The following is a 19,089-nucleotide window of genomic DNA, read 5'->3' on the forward strand; positions in this document are numbered from 1 at the left end:
CTTCATCTGCAATGCTATATAAAGCAGGCAAGTGAAAGTCCTCACCGCACTAATTCATAAGTCTCTCCCAGCAGTGGGTTGAAAGGCTTTCCAGTCCGTTCCCACTGAGAAGCAACAGCAGATACAGCAAACGCAGCTACACACTGTGGGACAGAGCATGAGAACAAGTCAAAAATAGCCGAGCTCGCTCCGCATTCTTTTAGGAACTGAAATTTTGCCGAAGACAGTAATTTACAGAATTATTTTGAGGAGTTTCATTACTTTGGAGTTTTAATATGGCTTTAGCAGGGGGACATGGAAACTTGGATATTCAGAATGAAAATTACTGTCAGTCACTTCCTATAGTGTTATTCCCAACCATGGTTTTCATCACACTCTAATAGTGCTACAAATTCTCTCAAGGACTTTAAAAAAACCCTCAAGTCCAAAGTTACTTTTAATTCATTAAAAATTTTTTAAAAGTACCACACTCCAGGACTGGGGAAAGAGATACAAAACTCCACAACTTAATTGGTGTTAAGTCCACTGAGGTTGGAAAATGCTGACTTATATAAATGAAAGGACAGAAAGACTTAGTTTAGAATGCTATTGCTTTGTTGAAGGAGAACAATGTGTCCACTATACTCTGCCTCTAACTAGTCCATCCATGTACAACATATAAAATCTTCCATCTAAAAAATTAAAAAGTGCAATTCCTTGCCGTCTTTTAACATACAGCAATGTATATATATTTATATACACAAGTAAGCACAAACATATTTTTCTATTTTGTGTGTGTGTGTGCGTGTGTGTGTGTTAACTTCTTCTTGGAAACACCCCGAGAAAGTCTGAAAGAAGAAAGGTTGAATTCCTCCCCTAACACAACGCTACTTTCTCAACTAAAGATTTAGCAAAAGCCAGCCGGGCGCGGTGGCTCACGCCTGTAATCCCAGTACTTTAGGAGGCCGAGGAGGGCGGATCACGAGGTCAGGAGATCGAGCTCATCCTGGCTAACACAGGTGAAAACCCGTCTCTACTAAAAAAATACAAAAAATTAGCTGAGCATAGTGGCGGGAGCCTGTAGTCCCACCCACTCGGGAGGCTGAGGCAGGAGAATGGCGGGAACCCCAGGCAGGAGAATGGCGGGAACCCGGGAGGCGGAGCTTGTCATGAGCCGAGATTGCGCCACTGCATTGCAGCCTGGACGACAGAGCGAGACTCTGTCTCACACACAAAAAAAGATTTAGCAAAACCCACTAATATCCAGGTTTGCTTATGGGCCACCTCCCGCTTCTCCTGCAATACTCATCGGTCTTTGCACGATGGTGTCACCCTAACCAGAGGACACTCCAGACATGCGGACTGAACTTTGATAACATTGCCCAACCTCACATTGAATTTAACACTAATTGTGTGAATGTGTGTGTGTTCGGGGCTGGGTTGGTAGCAAAGTCTCTACGAGTTAGACCTTTTCCTCCCTTGGCTCATACCTGCATCCTTTCCACAGGATCAGAGAGTGAACTGGCCTTGTGGATGAGGTAAGTATGCTCCATATATTCAGTTAGGCGCTGTAGGAAGCTCAGAGGCTCATTAAATATAACTGGCATCGTGATCTTGGATAGTTCCTATTTAACCAGAAAATTGAAAGTGTTATGCCCCATATACATAACAAACAAACCTATTGTTATCTTTACATAACATCTTCCTGGAAAGGACAGAACAGAAACTAGCAACCCATGAAATTTCATCAATATTGGTTCAATTTCACAAAATCTTTCCAGAGCACCTAATACCATGGAGTATATCCTTCTAGGCCTTGAAGAAGGAAATAAAAAGACTGCCCAAACATTCTCCTTGGCTCCAGGGAGCTCACTATCTGCTGGTGAGCATGAGCAGATGACTCTTAATCAGTCTGCCTTACATCAGAATTAGGAAATGGGAGACAAAGGCAATGGAGACAGAACAAAACTCTTCATAGTGGTGTTAAAATAATTAACTGCAGGGCCATTAATTACTGGAGATGGCTCCAGGGCCTTGAGTTCCTTCATAAGCAAACCGTTGAAACCCTCTCCCCTGTCGACTTAAGCCTCACCCATCAGAAACGGCCAAACTAACCTCTATCTAGGAACGTTACACTTTCACCAAATGAATATACTTTCTTTGTCTGGCTCCCTCAAAGAACACCTTATAAAAGCTCCCCTTCCTGCCTTCTCAGTGGAGGGTGGAACAGCTTCAGGTCTGGGGCTCTTCAAGTCATGAATTGCTGTCTGTTCAAATATATGTGTTAAAACTTCACACGTGTCTACATTTATCTTGTAACAATGGGCTAAGGATTAACCACACATACCATTTTTGTGAGTAATTTTCCAAAAGAAATTTCACAGCTTTTGAAATGACAATGAAATGAAATGATATGACAACACTGAGCTTATCTGAGCACACCAATCTAGTATAAATTATGGTCTAGGGTACTAGCAGGCTACTGCATATGTTACAGAATAGATTTTAAATTCTGTCTGCCAGAATGCCTCCATCACAAGCGACTCTCAAAAATAATTTAATAATTAGGTAGGAAGTTTCTGACCTCAACTGCAACTGTTCAATTCTGTTTACCATGTGCCACCAGCAAGCAATATTCTGGTGAGACCTTTACAAAATTCATTAAGTAACACATTTATCTTGGTATTTACTGGAATATTCTGATGATCTTCCCAAACTTCTATCGACCATTCCCTTGGGAATCAGGTCTTTCATGAGGCCTGCTGGCTGGTCGCGTGTGCGGGTGAACAGTCCTGAGGTGTAGTCAGGCTGAATGCCACCTGACTTACCTCTGACTTTTCCCCCTAAATATCCATATTCCCACTGAGATTTTCAATGAAAAATAATGCAACCTGCACAGAACTGAAACTGGAGCGCATTCAAAGAAAATAAGCTCATTCATTACCATAAAATACTGCAGAAAACAGACATGTAACAGCTCAGCCTAATTAAAAGAAATGGTAAATTTATTGCTGCATCACTGGGGAGACGAGGGAAAACAGGCATGTATATAGAGAAATAAAAGAAGGCTCAATTACATACACTCTAAGAGCTCATTAAACCCAAAGATTCACTATTGGGGACAAGTCAAAAAAACTGGGACTGTCAAGGCTTGTCTTAATTGAAATGTCCCAAGCTCTCTTTCTTCTATTTTTCTTTTTCTCTTTTTTTTTCTTTTGAGATGGAGTCTCACTCTGTCACCCAGGCTGGAGTGCAGTGGCACAATCTTGGCTCACTGTAACGTCTGCCTCCCAGGTTCACGCAATTCTCCTGCCTCAGCCTCCAGAGTAGCTGGGATTACAGATGTGCACCACCAGACCCAGATAATTTTTGTATTTTTTTAGTAGAGACAGGGTTTCACCATGTTGGTCAGGCTGATCTCGAATTCCTGACCTCAGGTGATCCACCTGCCAAAGTGCTGAGATCCTCCCACCTCAGCCTCCCAAAGGTCTGCGATTACAGGTGTGAGCCATAGCACCTGGCCTTCTATTTTTCAATAAAAACTATCATTTTTTTTCTATTAAAAAAACTAACTGGGAAATACATAACTGTCTTAGTATAAAATATAATAATACTGAAATAAAAACATGAAAATGTCTCTCTACTTCCCTTTCCCACTCCTATCCCCAGAGACAAAACAACAGCAACACTTTGGGATACATACCTACGTATTTACACACATATGCATACATACTCCTGATTTATATTCACACACAGAGAGATTTTTCTTTTCCTTTTTTTTCTTGAGGCAGAGTTTTGCTCTTGTCGCCCAGGGTGGAGTGCAAAGGCGCGATCTCGGCTCACTGAAACTTCCACTTCCCAGGTTCAAGCAATTCTCATGCCTCAGCCTCCCAAGTAGCTGGAACTACAGGCGTGCAGCACCATGCCTGGCTAATTTTTTTTGTATTTTTAGTAAAGATGGGGTTTCACCATGTTGGCCAGGCTGGTCTTGAACTCCTGACCTCAGGTGATCCACCTGCCTCAGCCTCCCAAAGTGCTGGGATTACAGGCGTAAGCCACCACGCCCAGCCAAGATTTGTTTAATGCATGATGTCAGCTCTGTGTATTGACTCATTACACCTTCACTGTGTTTTGGGGATCTTTTAGCGGGGTATTATACACATGTAAGTACATCGAGTCTTTCAAGTTCTTTCTTTTTTTTTTTTTTTCCCTTTATTATTATTATTATTGTTATACTTTAGACTCTATGGTACATGTGCACAACGTGCAAGTAAGTTACATATGTATACATGTGCCATGCTGGTGCGCTGCACCCACCAACTCATCATCTAGCATTAGGTATATCTCCCAATGCTATCCCTCCCCGCTCCCCCCACCCCACAACAGTCCCCGAAGTGTGATGTTCCCCTTCCTGTGTCCATGTGTTCTCATTGTTCAATTCCCACCTATGAGTGAGAATATGCGGTGTTTGGTTTTTTGTTCTTGCGATAGTTTACTGAGAATGATGATTTCCAATTTCATCCATGTCCCTACAAAGGACATGAACTCATCATTTTTTATGGCTGCATAGTATTCCATGGTGTATATGTGCCACATTTTCTTAATCCAGTCTATCATTGTTGGACATTTGGGTTGGTTCCAAGTCTTTGCTATTGTGAATAATGCCGCAATAAACATACGTGTGCATGTGTCTTTATAGCAGCATGATTTATAGTCCTTTGGGTATATACCCAGTAATGGGATGGCTGGGTCGAATGGAATTTCTAGTTCTAGATCCCTGAGGAATCGCCACACTGACTTCCACAAGGGTTGAACTAGTTTACAGTCCCACCAACAGTGTAAAAGTGTTCCTATTTCTCCACATCCTCTCCAGCACCTGTTGTTTCCTGACTTTTTAATGATTGCCATTCTAACTGGTGTGAGATGGTATCTCATTGTGGTTTTGATTTGCATTTCTCTGATGGCCAGTAATGGTGATGCAAGTTCTTTCTAATCACAGGATAGTGTAATGCTAAGACCACTGAACCAGATTGAGTTCCACTGCTGGGTTCACCTTTACTAGCCGTGTAGCTTTGACCAAGTTAAACCCTGTGCCAGTTTCCTCATCAATAAGTACTAAGTACTAACATAACAGTATCTATCATAAAGCATAGTTCTGGGCACATTAGTAATGCTATATGTGTGTTTGTTAAATTTAAAACAAAGTCCATATATGGACACCATGAACTATTTAATCATATATCTTTAAGAATATAGGCAAATATGGATTTTAAGTAGATTTCTCTAAAAGTGGAGTTTCTGGGTCAAAAGCATGCTCATTTAATTAATTAATTTTATTTTATTTTTTTACAGACACTACCAAGCTGAATGCTTTCCAAAACAGCTTAACCAATTTATACTCCCACCAATGCTGCATGACAGTCAACATCTCTGATGCTAAAAGAGGTGTATTATTCCCAATTTGTTCCTTCTGTCATGTTTATGCTTTCATTAAACACATATTTAACTGCGCACCTACTATGTGCCAGGTACTGCAGTAAAAGCCTCATTACAACCACTTAACCTGGAATGCCCTGCTCTCTCTTCCCTTTATTCCTCTATGTCCTACCCAGATTTCAAGGCCCAGTTCAAGTCTTTCCTCCTCAAGTTTTGTAGCACTCACTGATTTCCTACTCTTTCCAACTGCTAGAGTACCAAAATGTACTGCTCACAACTGAGCATCTGATCAGAGATTAGACTCTATTACCTACTGTTATAGTATGGGTGGTAACCAGCTTATCTTGCTACATGTATAGTAATACAATTCCTTGGGAAAGGGACACTATCTTATACCCCATCTATGTTCCCCCATCACCTCACAGAGAGAGGGGAACACTGCAGGTGTGCCCTGCCCCAGATGCACCCTGCATTCTCACTGCCCCCACCCTGCATTCTCACTGTCCTGTGAGCTTTCCCTTTTCAGGCATTTGTCACACACTGCACTTCCCGCCTCCTTCAATGCAGAGCTCTTTGAAGACAAAGGTCTTGCTTAATAATGCATGTGGTTAACACAGTTAAATGCTGAGTAAAAAAATTGGTTACTTTTGGAATATTATTCAGTGCTAAAAAGAAATGAGCTATCAAGTCATGGAAAGACATGGAGGAAACTTAGGTGCCTATTACTAAGGGAAAAAAAGCCAATATGATTCCAATTGTATGACATTCTGGATAAGATGAAACTACAGAGACAGTAAAAAGGTCAGTGGTTGCCCAGGGTAAGGGGGGAGGGATGAACAGACAGAGCAAAGGGGATTTTTAAGGCATGAAAACACTCTGTGTGGTACTACAATGTTGGATACATGTCATTACATGAACACGGAACACCAAGAGTGAGCCCTAGTATAAACTATGAACTTGGGGTGATGATGTATCGCAGGTTCACCGATTCTTTTTTCTTTTTGAGACTGAGTCTCACCCTGTCGCCCAGGCTGGAGTGCAATGGCGGCTCACTGCAACCTCCATCTCCTGGGTTCAAGCAATTCTCCTGCCTCAGCCTCCCAAAGAGCTGGGACTACAGGCACGTGCCACCACGCCCAGCTAATTTTTTGTATCTTCAGTAGAGACGAGGTTTCACCACGTTGGCCAGGCTGGTCTTGAACTCCTGACCTCGTGATCCGCCCACCTCGGCCTCCCAAAGTGCTGGGATTACAGGCATGAGCCACTGCACCCGTCCAGGTTCATCGATTCTAACAAATGGGCCGCCCTGGTGAGGGATGCTGACAATGGGGAGGCTATGCACGTGTGGGGCCTGGGAGTGTGTGGGAACTCTCTGCACCTTCCTCTCAATTTTGCTGTAAACTGAAAACTACTTTATAAAATAAAAGTCTTTTAAAAAATAAAATTAGGCCAACTACGGTGGCTCACATGTGTAATCTCACCACTTTGGGGACCAAGGCACGAGGATCACTTGAGCCCAGGAATTCGAGACCCGCCTGGGCTGCAAAGTGAGATCCCGTCTCTACAAAAAAATTAGAAAACTAGCTAAGTGTGGGGGCATGCATCTGTAGTCCCAGCTACTCGGGAGGCCGAGGCAGAAGGCTTGCTTGAGCTCAGGAGATCAAGGCTATAGTTGAATCATGTTCGTGCCACTGCATTCCAGCCTGGGTGACACAGCAAGACCCTGTCTTAAAAAATAAAATAAAATTTTAAGAAAACGAATTTTGATGAATCACACTTTAGGAAAGATCAAATTATCTTTCTAGTCCTGCTACAGAAAATATCACAGTCACAGTCACATGTGATAAAAGAGAATGTAAAGCCAAAAAAGAGTAGCACAAAAAGTACAGAAGAATGTTAAGGCAATTAAAGAAGTTTCTAACGATTTTGGATGTATATTGTTTGTGGTACTAGACACAAACAACGTTACTGTGGTAATAGTGATATTTACACTTCAAAAGTTGTGATGATTTTTCCTCATTCTAAATAAATATTCACCTTAAAATCTGAAAGAAAAAAACAGGTTATAAAGCAACATGTTCAAAAATATTCTAATCTTTTTAAATATGTTTTTATAGACATAGAAACAAATGCTAGAAGATAGTAACATCAAAAAGTTAACAGTGGGTATCTCTAGGAGTTGGGGGCATAGGGAATCCTAATAACCTTCCTTCTGCTTTTCTGTATTTTCCAGATTTCCTAAAATGAACATGTACTGCTCTTCTAATCAAGGGTAAAACGAGATATTACTTTAAAACCTAACAATAGGCCAGGCGCAGTGGCTCAGGCCTGTAATCCCAGCACTTTGGGAAGACGAGGTGGGTGGATCACGAGGTCAGGAGTTCGAGACCAGCCTGGCCAACATGGTGAAACCATGTCTCTACTAAAAATACAAAAATTAGCTGGGCATGGTGGTGTGTGCTTGTAATCCTAGCTACTTGGGAGGCTGAGGCAGGAGGATTGCCTGAACCTGGGAGGCAGAGGTTGCAGTGAGCCAAGATCATGCCACTGCATTCCAGCCTGGGCGACAGAACAAGACTCCATCTCAAAAACAACAACAACAACAACAAACAACAATTTCAGACAGGCAAAAGGAAAGGCCAGGGAAACTAACAGCCTCATGCTGCAGCAGCTGGTCCACCTTATAATACACACATTTGCATTGATGCTAGTCATAAAATGGACAACGAAAAGTCGGCGTAGAAGTAATACAATGGAAAAAGAAGAGCAACAAAATACATTCAGATTAGTCCACTCCTAAGTTCCAGAGACAGGAAATTAAAAGAAGAGGTTCCTACTTCTTGGGTAAGGTTGCTAAAGATAAATAAATAAGAAAGGGCTCTGAACAGAGAGTAGAATGGTGGTTGCCAGGCTGAGGGAGGGGGAGTGGGGAAGTTGGTGTTTCGAGGGGACCATTTCAGTTTTGCAAGCTGAAGAGAGTTCTGTGGATGGACAGCTGTGATGGTAGCACAGCACTGTGAGTGTACTGATGCCACTGAACTGTATACTTAAAAATGGTGAAGGTGGTACCTTTTTTGTTATATATATTTTGCCATAATTGCAAAACCAAGGGGAAAAAAATGAGCTCTGAGATCAAACTTCCTGCATTCAAATCCTAGCTGTACTACCTACTGCTTGCGTGGCAGGCAGCAAGTCCTTAACCTCTCCCCATAGTGGGGACAATTTCATTACATACCTCACCAGACTTGTAAAGGTGAGATGAATTCATTCATATAAAGCACTTAGAATAGTGCCAGGCATCTGTTAAGTGAGCAATAAATGCTAGCTATTATCACTGTTATTAATAATGCAGACAAGATCTCCAAGTCCTCCAAGGTTGCAGGAAAGCAAGTATGCGTCAATGGCTGGGATACTTTGCCCTGACCCAGGGGCAGCTGAGCTGCAGAGAAGCTACAGAAGCAGCATGGCATAGGGACCTGAGCTTAAAAGGTGAGGGAGTGAGGGACAGGGTGCTGCCCTTCCTGAAGCCTGGGCCAGGAGGGATCCAAACACCAGGATGGCAGGGGTTCACTGCCGTGGCAACCAGTGACAGCCAGTAGGTGACACAGAGTATGCCATTTCTGGCTCAGCTCTCTTCCTGTTTTGTCCATTTCCCTTTATTGTACACAACAGCAGGGTGGGATTGATCATAAAGAAATTTTAAAAGTTTATTCATTAAAGAAAGGAAGAACTTTACCTGTAAGTCTAATTTTGAATTTGTTTTTCCTGAAAAACACTCCTAAGGACTATCACATACTCATTGAGGAAGGAACAGATGGACCAGGGATGACATTTTAGTATTTATAAGACAGGAGTTCTTCCCTCAAAGGGATTTTGCTTTGTTTTCTCAGGAATACTGGCCTAGGGATGCAATCTTTCAACTCTAAAGCAATGCTGCGTGCGCTGCCATTTCTCCACATCCAGCTCCGTGGGAAAACACAGCACAGCAGGATGGGGCAGGCAGCTGTCCACAGCCACGGGCTGCTCACCACCAGCCACCCAGGCTTTCCAGGGGTTTGAAGCCAATGACAGAGGGTGGTGTGAACTCTGGAGACCAAGGCACAAAGGATGTGGGTTTATCATCAATTCAATAAGTAGATTTATTTTTTAATCATTTGAAAAGCTGCTAAAATTCTAAAAGCCTCTTTTAATAAACTGTTGTAATCTATAATAATTTAAACAGCTTTCCATTTCTTTTAGTAACTCAGAATGAACGCATTCAAGAAAATGGAAAGGTACATGGCTGGGTCAAATAACAGAGAGGGAAGGAGAGGCAGAACCCAGATTGCCATAAAAACAACCTGGACCTTGGAAGAGTGTAACATGCTATTTTAAAACAGAGCAACTTACTTGCAATTGTATTGCCTCCATCATCTGTAATTATTTTTAAATAATCTTACAATTATTTCAATTGCTAAAACCTACAGTTCCCTAGAGAGGTAGTGAAAAACTCACTGACACAAGGTATATTTTATTTCTTTCCCTCTTAGACCTCTTGAAAATTCACTGACACATCATTTTCACTTCCAATCCAATGAAGTCTGGTGTTGCATTCTCCAGATACTGTATACAACTAATATGTGTGTATATTCCAATAATAAGAAAAACAACAATTCACATTATGAAGATCAAGCTTCAGGAAGAAACACTGCCTAGAAACTTCTATCATTGAGAGCTTCAGGCAGCTGGAAAAGTTAAACATTTATGCCAAGCAATTCCAGCTAATAGCAAAGTTTAAACTTATCCATGCAAATTAATAGCAACCAATGATGAAACTGCAGAAACTCCTAACTGCAACTGCTCATTGGCTGACAAACTGAGAAGAAGGAGAGAAGGCTGCGTTTTCACTTGAGCACTAGAGAAACCTGAGAGCAAGGCCAAGTTTGAGCTCAACTGAAATTGAAAATACTGTATGAATGTAAAGTCAACCACTGTAACAGGATAGAAGTGCAACTACTTAAGACCTGGGTTAAAGAGAGAAAAATCCCCTCAAGTGCTAGGCTAGGTGTGTCTGCTCTGTTGCCCAGACAGCAGCTTGTGGGCAGGGTGCTCCCCCGCATGTGTGACCTAAGCCCTGGTGGGTCCCCAGGGCTCGCTCCACTGACAGCCGGGGGCTGGTGGCAGTCAGCTGTCCCCTGGATAGAGCCGTGCCTCCTGCAAGATGAAGATGGCACTGGATGTTTCCTCTATGACACCTCTACCTCCCACAGCTACCGATAATGAAAAAATTCATTGTGCTTACATCTGAGGGCATCGGAGGGCCAAATGTCTTTCTTTCCCCATCTCATGCTGCTCAGTTCCCTCCCCTCCACACTATGCCTAGCAACTCATCTATTAGTTTATCACTGCATGAGGTTCTTGCCATCTGAATACCACTGATTACATGCAGATGAGTTACTCTAAGGCGTCCCGGGAGAGCTGCCTGTGGCCACTCTGGATGGGCAGTTTGAAAAAAAGCCTGCTGCCCTCGTGCCTTCTGTCCTCAGTCCTCACAGGCCAGCCATGGGGAAAAACAAGCGCCAGAGTGAAAGACACACAGGCAGAAAGGAAGGCGCCACGGAGTGGGAAAAGGCGGCGTGTTCATCATGTGTTAACTGAACCAGTGTGGGCACCTCAGTGCAACCAGTGGGAAAACGTGGAGAAGAAGGTAAGAAAAGCTCTAAGGAAAATGCTAATGAACATAATGATATTCCTTTCCTATTCTTCCTGCTTAGGAGCTGAAGAGCTTCAGAGTTGGGAGGTGGCATGAACCCTCCTGCTAGGGGACTTCACTAAAGGCTGGACAACACCTACACAGGAATGTGGAGAGACAACGGAAGCAGGGGCTGCAAGCTTGCCCTGGATCACTCGGCATTCGTGGCTTTAAGGGAATCTACTTCCACGTGCATTTTTTCCTAGAAACTGGCAAGTCTCAGACGGCACCTGCACTGGAGGGACCGTGCTGCTCCTCTTTGCTCATTTCCCCATTCACAGTTGCCCTCTGCTACTAAAAAAAAAAAAAAAAAAAAAAAGCACTTAATCTCCTACCATCCTGAATCATAGCATAGTATTTATACCTGGAAATGTGAAAACCTCCAGGGCACCAGACAGCAAAGTTTAGATACAGTACTGTTATCAGCAAAGCCTCTTTTACTCAAGAACCATTAACTTACATTAGGGCTCCTTGACAGCCTGTTTCAGTTAAGAGAAAGACATGACATGAGAAATAGGGTCTTCAAGCCATTTCTCCCCAGGTTGAAACATTCTGATTTTAGACCACTGTAGAGTGTGGGGGTAGAGATACCAAATTTTGTTTAACTATCTTGCTCCTTCTATCCCTCTGTCTCTCTAGTTGGTATTTATAACATGCCAGATTTGGCAAAGCTCCAAATCTTATCTAGCTCCGCATCTATCTTAGAGTTGGAATGCAGGAATAACACTGTTGTCATGGTGGCATATAGGGTATCACATGTTTATCTGAATCCAGAAATAACATCTCATCCCTTCTGACAGTTACTCTGACCCAGGGATATGTCTGGGCATGAGGTCTGGCCCCATGGCTATGTGGCAGACATTCTGTACCGGAATGAATGAGCTAAATCTTCAGTTTGTGGGAAACATCTTAAGGTTCATGGTGAGATAAAAGCATTTTATCAAAAACATATTGACAAAGGTTTACTTCAGTGAAAAAAATCCAATTTTCTCAACCTTTCTCAGTATTGCAAGGTACAACTGAGTGATAAAAACAGTTCAATGAATTGAGATCGGAGAGCTTGGGAAAAGCTTCTCTGGTGTATTTCCCAGAGGCCAAGAAGCCAATGACTAATGAAAGGTAACAAAACCTTGTGCAAGTTAGAGTTTTTTAAAGTTGTGTTTTTAGTAACACTGAAGGGAGTCCTAATTGAGTTGTTAGCTTATAAATCACACACAAAAAAATGTTGTAATATAATCTGACTTTTGGCATATAGTTGAGAAGGGGGTCAAAGAACTGAATGACATTACTGGACATTTTTTAAAAAACCCAAAAAACTCCTACTCACATTTGTCTATTAATATGAGCAAAGCTCTCAATCCTTGCATCTATTCAAAAACAAGAACATAATTGTTACTGAAAATCCTATCTCATTCTAGCAGCAAGTGATATTCATCTTAGATATCTAAACCCAATTGAAAAAAATTCTTTTCACTCATAACATTTTTACCTTTTGTTAGTATTTTCATAATATTTTATAATGTTTATATTTCATATTTTATAATGTTTACAATTGTAATCAAATACTAACATTTATAACAATGCAAAGAAACCTTTAGTACTAAAGTCTTATAGAATATAGCTTTTTAAATTTTAATTTTTATACATATTTCTGCAATAATGAAGTATGATAAAGTAATCCATAAAAGACCCTCAGAGATTAAAAAAATTGAGTTAACTGGGTAAATGGAGGTAATGGAAGAGAGCTGATAGCTGAAGGTATGCACATGGCTTCTGGAACTCAGTTTCACCCCCCACAAAAAGGACACAAAGTTAACTGAGTTATCCTATAGGAAGGATAAAATGGAAATACAAGTTAAAGGAGACATAGAAGTATAAGCTTTTCAATGACTGAAGAACAGCTTGCTCATGTATTTATTTAACAGAATGACAGTGGCAATCAAAACTCGATGGTAGGTGGATTCCACTAGCTACCTTTAAAAGAATGATACAACACTTTTCTTTCACTTTAAGTAGTCGGTATTCATGATATTCCAGACCTTTGTCACCTCTTGCAATAATCCAGGACTATTCTATTACTCCAAGACATTTGAACACACACAAGGTCAGCACGCACATGGCCTTGAGCTCAAGTACCTCCTCAAATTTTGTGCTGAGGTCCTGGGGCTGGTTGCCTAAGTCACTGAGCATGAACACCAACGACCTAACCTCTGGCTGAGCCCTGCTGAGAAAGCCACTGGAGCAAAGGGATGCAGGAGAAGAGGAGGATGGAAACAGGGTACACACAGGACATGAGGCTTTGGGATTAAAGAGTTCTGTGACAAAGGGGCAACAAGCAGAAAGAAATAAGCAAAGGCTTCAAATGACTAAGCAGTGTCAGGATTTAGTTCTCAGGAGCCGGAGATTTGTTTGTTTGGTAAAAGCTTCAACCACAAAGAGATTTAGGGTTGAATTCCAGTTATGTAAAGTATTCATTTCACATTGTATAACCTGACATTTTGATAACATAATCCTGCCCAAAACAGACTGGGAGAAGAAAAGAAGGATGTCATCAGTATTGGAAATCAAAGTGGCTAAATGCTATTTGGAAAAAGGTAAAGCACAACGTGCAGGTGCGTGGGAGTGGAGGAGATGGGGCAGAGTGAGCCCGGCTGGGGATGGGGCTGCGGACACTAGGGGCCAAGATGACAAATGCATGGAGAAGAACCTCTTCCTTTCCTTCCTAAGACAAAGTGAGAACTAGACCATATCTAGCAGATAAGAATATGTACTGTGAATTTAGAAAAGCCACATATTTTGAATAATAATAGCATTACACCATAAAATGATATCATCATAGCATACAAATCCGGGGCATTAATTGTTGTGGAAAAAGATGGGATGGGGACTCTGGTTGAGTGTGGAATTGTGGGGCTGTCACCCGCAGGATGCTCACACCCCGCACTCTGTCCTGGCACGCTCCTCACAACAGAGAGCAGGAAGAGCTAAGGCTCGGTATCAAATTTCCTCTTCCACTCTTAAGACTTATTAACAAATTAAGAAGCTGGGTAAATGGACGTGAGGGAAGAGAGATGATAGCTGAAGGTATGCACATGGCTTCTAGAACTCAGTTTCACCCCCACAAAAAGGACACGAAGTGAAGCATTTGGATTAATGTGATAGAATCAGAAACATGCAGGCTGGGCGCGGTGGCTCACGTCTGTAATCCCAGCACTTTTGGAAGGCAGGGTGGGTGGATCAACTGAGGTCACGAGTTCGAGACCAGTCTGGCCAACATGGTGAAACCCCATCTCTGCTAAAAGTACAAAAAATTAGCTGGGCGTGGTGGCATGCACCTGTAGTCCCAGCTACTCAGCAGGCTGAGGCAGGAGAATCACTTGAACCCGGGAGGCGGAGGCTGCAGTGAGCCGAGATTGCACCACTGCATTCCAGCCTGGGCGACAAAGTGAGACTCCAACTCAAAAAAAAAAAAAAAAAAAAAAAAGTGGTAATATTTGTATTTCTCTCTCAAGACTCCTCATTTTTAATTTTTACTGTCGCTTAGTGCTTATACCTTGATTGTGTCTGCTGCCTAAGAGAGAAGGTCCTACAGCAGACAGTGCCCAAAGAACAATATTTCCAAAAGCTATGTGATTTCCTTTCAATCCACATTAATAAAAATGTTCTTCCAGAACATTTGTCTCCTATGAACCTCAGCAGAAAGAAGTTTCCAAAAACATGACTTCCCCTGAAGCTCTCTCTCTATGCTTTGAATCAATAAGTTCTAGAGATATGATTCAGAAAATTCTATGGAACCCTTTCAACCCAAACAGCTCTATGTTTATTTGTTGTATTTATGATTCAGCATAAGCATTTACTTGTACAATAAGTTCTGTGCCTAAACATAAAAGTAAAACCGCATTCTAGAGAAACAGAGTATCTTTCAGAACATAGTAGGTGCAATCCAACATAACATCATCTCCTATCTTTTAAAAGAATGGTTAGTCTTGATTTGGACGTAAACTAGACAGATTGCTGGTCACCTTCATGAACAAATTCATAACACCAACAATACAGCTGACACCCAGTGAAACAGGAGAGAGCAGGAGAAAGGAATCAGTCAACAGAAATACAGAAAACTGTATATTCTAAAGTGGCCAGAAAGACTAAACCACATCTGAAATGTTCATACAAACTCCTTTGACCAAATAACCTTACAAAGATACAGTACAAATTCTATAGTAACTCAGAGCAGTGTTTTTCAAATGGTGGGTTTGGTTCATTAACAAGTTGTAAAATAAATTTAATGAGTTGGAATCAGTATTACTTTAATATAATATACAATTTGTAGTAATGATGAATATTCGTTTGTGAAACTGATTTTAATTTTAAGGACACGTATATATACATATTTGCATACTGGATCACAAAGGTAAACGTATTTAACAAAGGGTTTGAAAAACACTGACTCTGCAGAATACAAATAAATACTAATTTTTATCTTTAAATTTTCAGTTCCAAAGAGACAAATGTGTGTAACTGTCATCTTACTGTCTATATACACTTGCTTTGTCCTGTTGAATCCTAGTAGAATTGAAATAAAGTTAGAGCTCGAGTCTCATTCTCAGCTGTGATTAATGATAATATGAACTATTACTTATTGAGCACAATGTTAAAACCAGGAATTGTTCCAGGCATTTTACATAAATTATTTCTCTCTCAATACACCTCTAAGGTACAAATTATGATCCTAGTGTTACACTGGATGGAATGTTACTCAGGTAGGAACTGCAACTTGCTGGGGGTCTCACAGCCAGGAGGTGGGAGAGTGGGGATTAGATCCTACATTATCAGGCTCCAAAATTTAGATGAATTACTCTCCATGCAGAAGTCAAAAAAAATTTGTTTAAAATTAATGCCTATGAAATTTGTTCCTTGGAAATTACATTTAGGAAGTTTCAGATTTCATTATCCACTCAGAGAAGAGACATTGGAAAAATGCCAGAGGCTAGGCATGGTGGCTCAGGCCTGTAATCCCAACACTTTGGGAGGCTGAGGTGGGAGGACTGCTTGAGCCCAGGAGTTCGAGACCCGCCTGGGAAACATAGCAAAACTCCTTCTCTACTAAAAATACAAAAAATTAGCCAGGTGTGGCGGGACACGCCTGTGGTCCCAGCTACTCAGGAGGCTAAGGTGGGCGGATAAATTGAGCTGGGGAGGTTGACGCTACAGTGAGCCATGAGGGTACCACTTCACTCCAGTCTGGGTAATGAGTCCCTGTCTCAAAAAAAAGGAAAAAAAAGAAAAGAAATGAAATGAAAAAAGAAAGAAAACGAAAAGAAAAATGCCAAAGTGGGTACCTCTGCAGCGGACAGGATTTCAAGCCGCAGAATGAAGTGTGCATGAGGTGACTGGAAGCACAGGGAAAGTTCTGGAGTGCTCCTAGGGTACACACTCAATTGCAACACGTTAAAAAGGTAATGTCTGGGCAGATTCTTTTGTGCCACATGACTTACATGTTCAGTGGTCCAAGGTCACACTAAGAAGAGTTAGGAGAACTTTACCCAGAATCCTAGCCTGACTGACATCAGGGTGGTGGTGTTGACTACTACTTTCAAGGGAATCCAAGGATTTCTATGAAAGGAAATGCTGCCATCTCCCTACCTCCCCGCATATCAGATCCACCTGCACAGATAACTAAGCAGAGACATATTCCAAATATTTAGTATACCACACTTACAAATTCCAAATATGAAAACTTGCTCTGTGCACAGAAGTGTAAGTGAAATTCTCTTCTCCACTGTGGGGTTGACTGTTCTTTCTGAGAGTTTCTAGGTAAGTCTATGGGGCAGTATAAATGTGCTGTGTCAACAGAAACACGGCATTTTCAGTTTCTGGTTTTTTTTTTTTTTACATCGAAAATGCACATTAAAGCCATTAGAGCAGCTCAAATTCTTGTCAGAAAAAAGTCACCTACGACTTTTCGCAATTTATGATTCTCGTACGTTTCCATAAACATTGGCGTGCACCACTTTAATGCAAACTTTTAGGTTCCTTTCTAAAGAATATGCGATTAAACCTATCTGCTTAATATCATATGACAAAACCATTAATTTACCATTCCAATACATTTTCTGAGGATGCTCCAGATACTGAAGTCATTTCTGGAAAACATAGGAGAAGGCAAACTTGTTCTGAAAAAAGAAAAGAAAAACATAAAGTTCATTCTAATGCCATTGTCAGTAGGAGGGAAGAACTGCTTTCATTCACATGAGAGCTGCAGGCACAGAAAGACCCTTTAAAAATGTGTGTCATCACAGACGGGGCTAAGCAGGGCTAATCTAGGGTTGCACCTGTTCACCGCTACCTACTTTGGCCCCTGAAACGATTCTGTAGCAAATCAACTGGTCCTCTGTCTTCAGTATTGCTCTGATCTGAACTCAGTCCTCCCAGTCCTTGGGATCCAGCTGTTTGGACCACCTCAGAGATCCACTATCCTTTCAAGTTATGGCACATCTGACCCTGTTGTTGGATTTATGGCACACCTACCATGTTCTGATACTTAATACATTATCATTCTCTAGCTGCTAAATGATGTAAACAAAATGCCATCACAAAGCTTAGATACAGGTTTTTAAGAAATGAAATGGAAAATAGAAAACTTTTATAAAAGCCAAAGTATTTTTAAAAAGTAAAAGCCAAAGTATTTTAAAAAAAAAGTAAAAAGTAAAAAGTATTTAGGCCCTGTAACATACATCAGTACTTCCCCAAGGAGACTAACACTGAACAAAATTTAGCAATTCTGGGTAGACTGGAAAACAAATTAACCTCTACAGAAAGAGCATCTTCAAAGCCTCTGTAGGTGTTTGAAAGTAGCCAAGGGATGACGGCTGCCTGTGGCTGAAGGTCTGTGGCTTGGATAAGCAGCACATCACAGCCAGGCCTGGTGGGCTGGGAGCCACCCCATTTCCACAGATCAGAATGGCAGCACCATCAGGAATGAGGGGTGTGCAAGAGGTGCCCAGGCCAACTTTCCAGAACACTATTATGAAAGTTTTCCAGTTGTTAGCCGGGCGTGGTGGTTCACACCTGTAATCCCAGCACTTTGGGAGTCCAAGGTGGGCAGATCACTGGAGCTCAGGAGTTTAAGACCAGCCTGGGCAACATAGTGAAACCCATCACCACTAAAAATACAAAAATCAGCCACGTGTGGTAGTGCACGCCTGTAATCCCAGCTACTCAGGAAGCTGAGACAGGAGAATCACTTGAACCCGGGAGGCAGAGGTTGCAGTGAGCCGAGATCACGCCACTGCATTCTAGCCTGGGCAAGAGAGTGAGATTCTGTCTCAAAAACTAAAAAATAATAAAATAATAAAAAGTTTTCCAGTTGCCTTCTGAAATACATCCATGTAGCTAAAATATTAGATATTTTAAAAATTATCTTCTAAAGAACCTCTAAATTAAACTAATTAATCTGGATTATAGAAGTTAATACAATTTACATTTTTAAGTCAATAATCCATGGTGGAATTCTTCTAGTTTCTTTTTCTTTTTTAGGAACACACACTGCTCATTTGGCAGATCTGCCATCTAACCAATCTGCTGGATAAGTGGCCACAGATGGTATTTAAATCACATTCCCCACTATCCAAGACTATCAATCTCTGTGACACGAATAATGGATACCAGGAATAGGAATCCCTGCCATTATCTATGCTTTGCATGTATAATATAGTTTTAGAGATGTATGTAAATTAAATTTTCCATCTATTTTTTTCTTTTTTTTTTGAGATGGAGTTTCGTTCTTGTTGCCCAGGCTGGAGTGCAGTGGTGTGATCTCAGCTCACTGCAACCTCTGCCTCCCGTGTTCAAGCCATTCTCCTGTGTCAGCCTCCTGAGTAGCTGGGATTTCAGGTGCCTGCCATCATGCCCGGCTAATTTTTTGTATTTTTAGTAGAGACGGG

At 41.5% G+C, this 19,089-nt stretch overlaps 2 protein-coding genes across 2 annotated transcripts in view; both read right to left on the bottom strand.

Moving 5' to 3' along the window:
- OSBPL1A (oxysterol binding protein-like 1A) overlaps window positions 1–19,089 on the bottom strand; it is a 110,505-nt gene that overhangs the window by 17,751 nt on the left and 73,665 nt on the right. The window contains 3 exon segments of the mRNA NM_001133772.1: window positions 46–143; window positions 1,470–1,604; window positions 17,244–17,319. Coding sequence (NP_001127244.1) covers window positions 46–143; window positions 1,470–1,604; window positions 17,244–17,319 — 309 coding nt within the window.
- The window catches only part of DKFZP469O0726 (protein), a 224,864-nt gene that overhangs the window by 9,356 nt on the left and 196,419 nt on the right, over window positions 1–19,089 (bottom strand). The window contains 3 exon segments of the mRNA NM_001135369.1: window positions 46–143; window positions 1,470–1,604; window positions 17,244–17,319. The gene's annotated coding sequence lies outside the window, so the exon portion shown is untranslated.

The sequence above is a fragment of the Pongo abelii genome, chromosome 17 (assembly GCF_028885655.2).
Source record: "Pongo abelii isolate AG06213 chromosome 17, NHGRI_mPonAbe1-v2.0_pri, whole genome shotgun sequence".
Lineage (NCBI taxonomy): Eukaryota > Metazoa > Chordata > Mammalia > Primates > Hominidae > Pongo > Pongo abelii.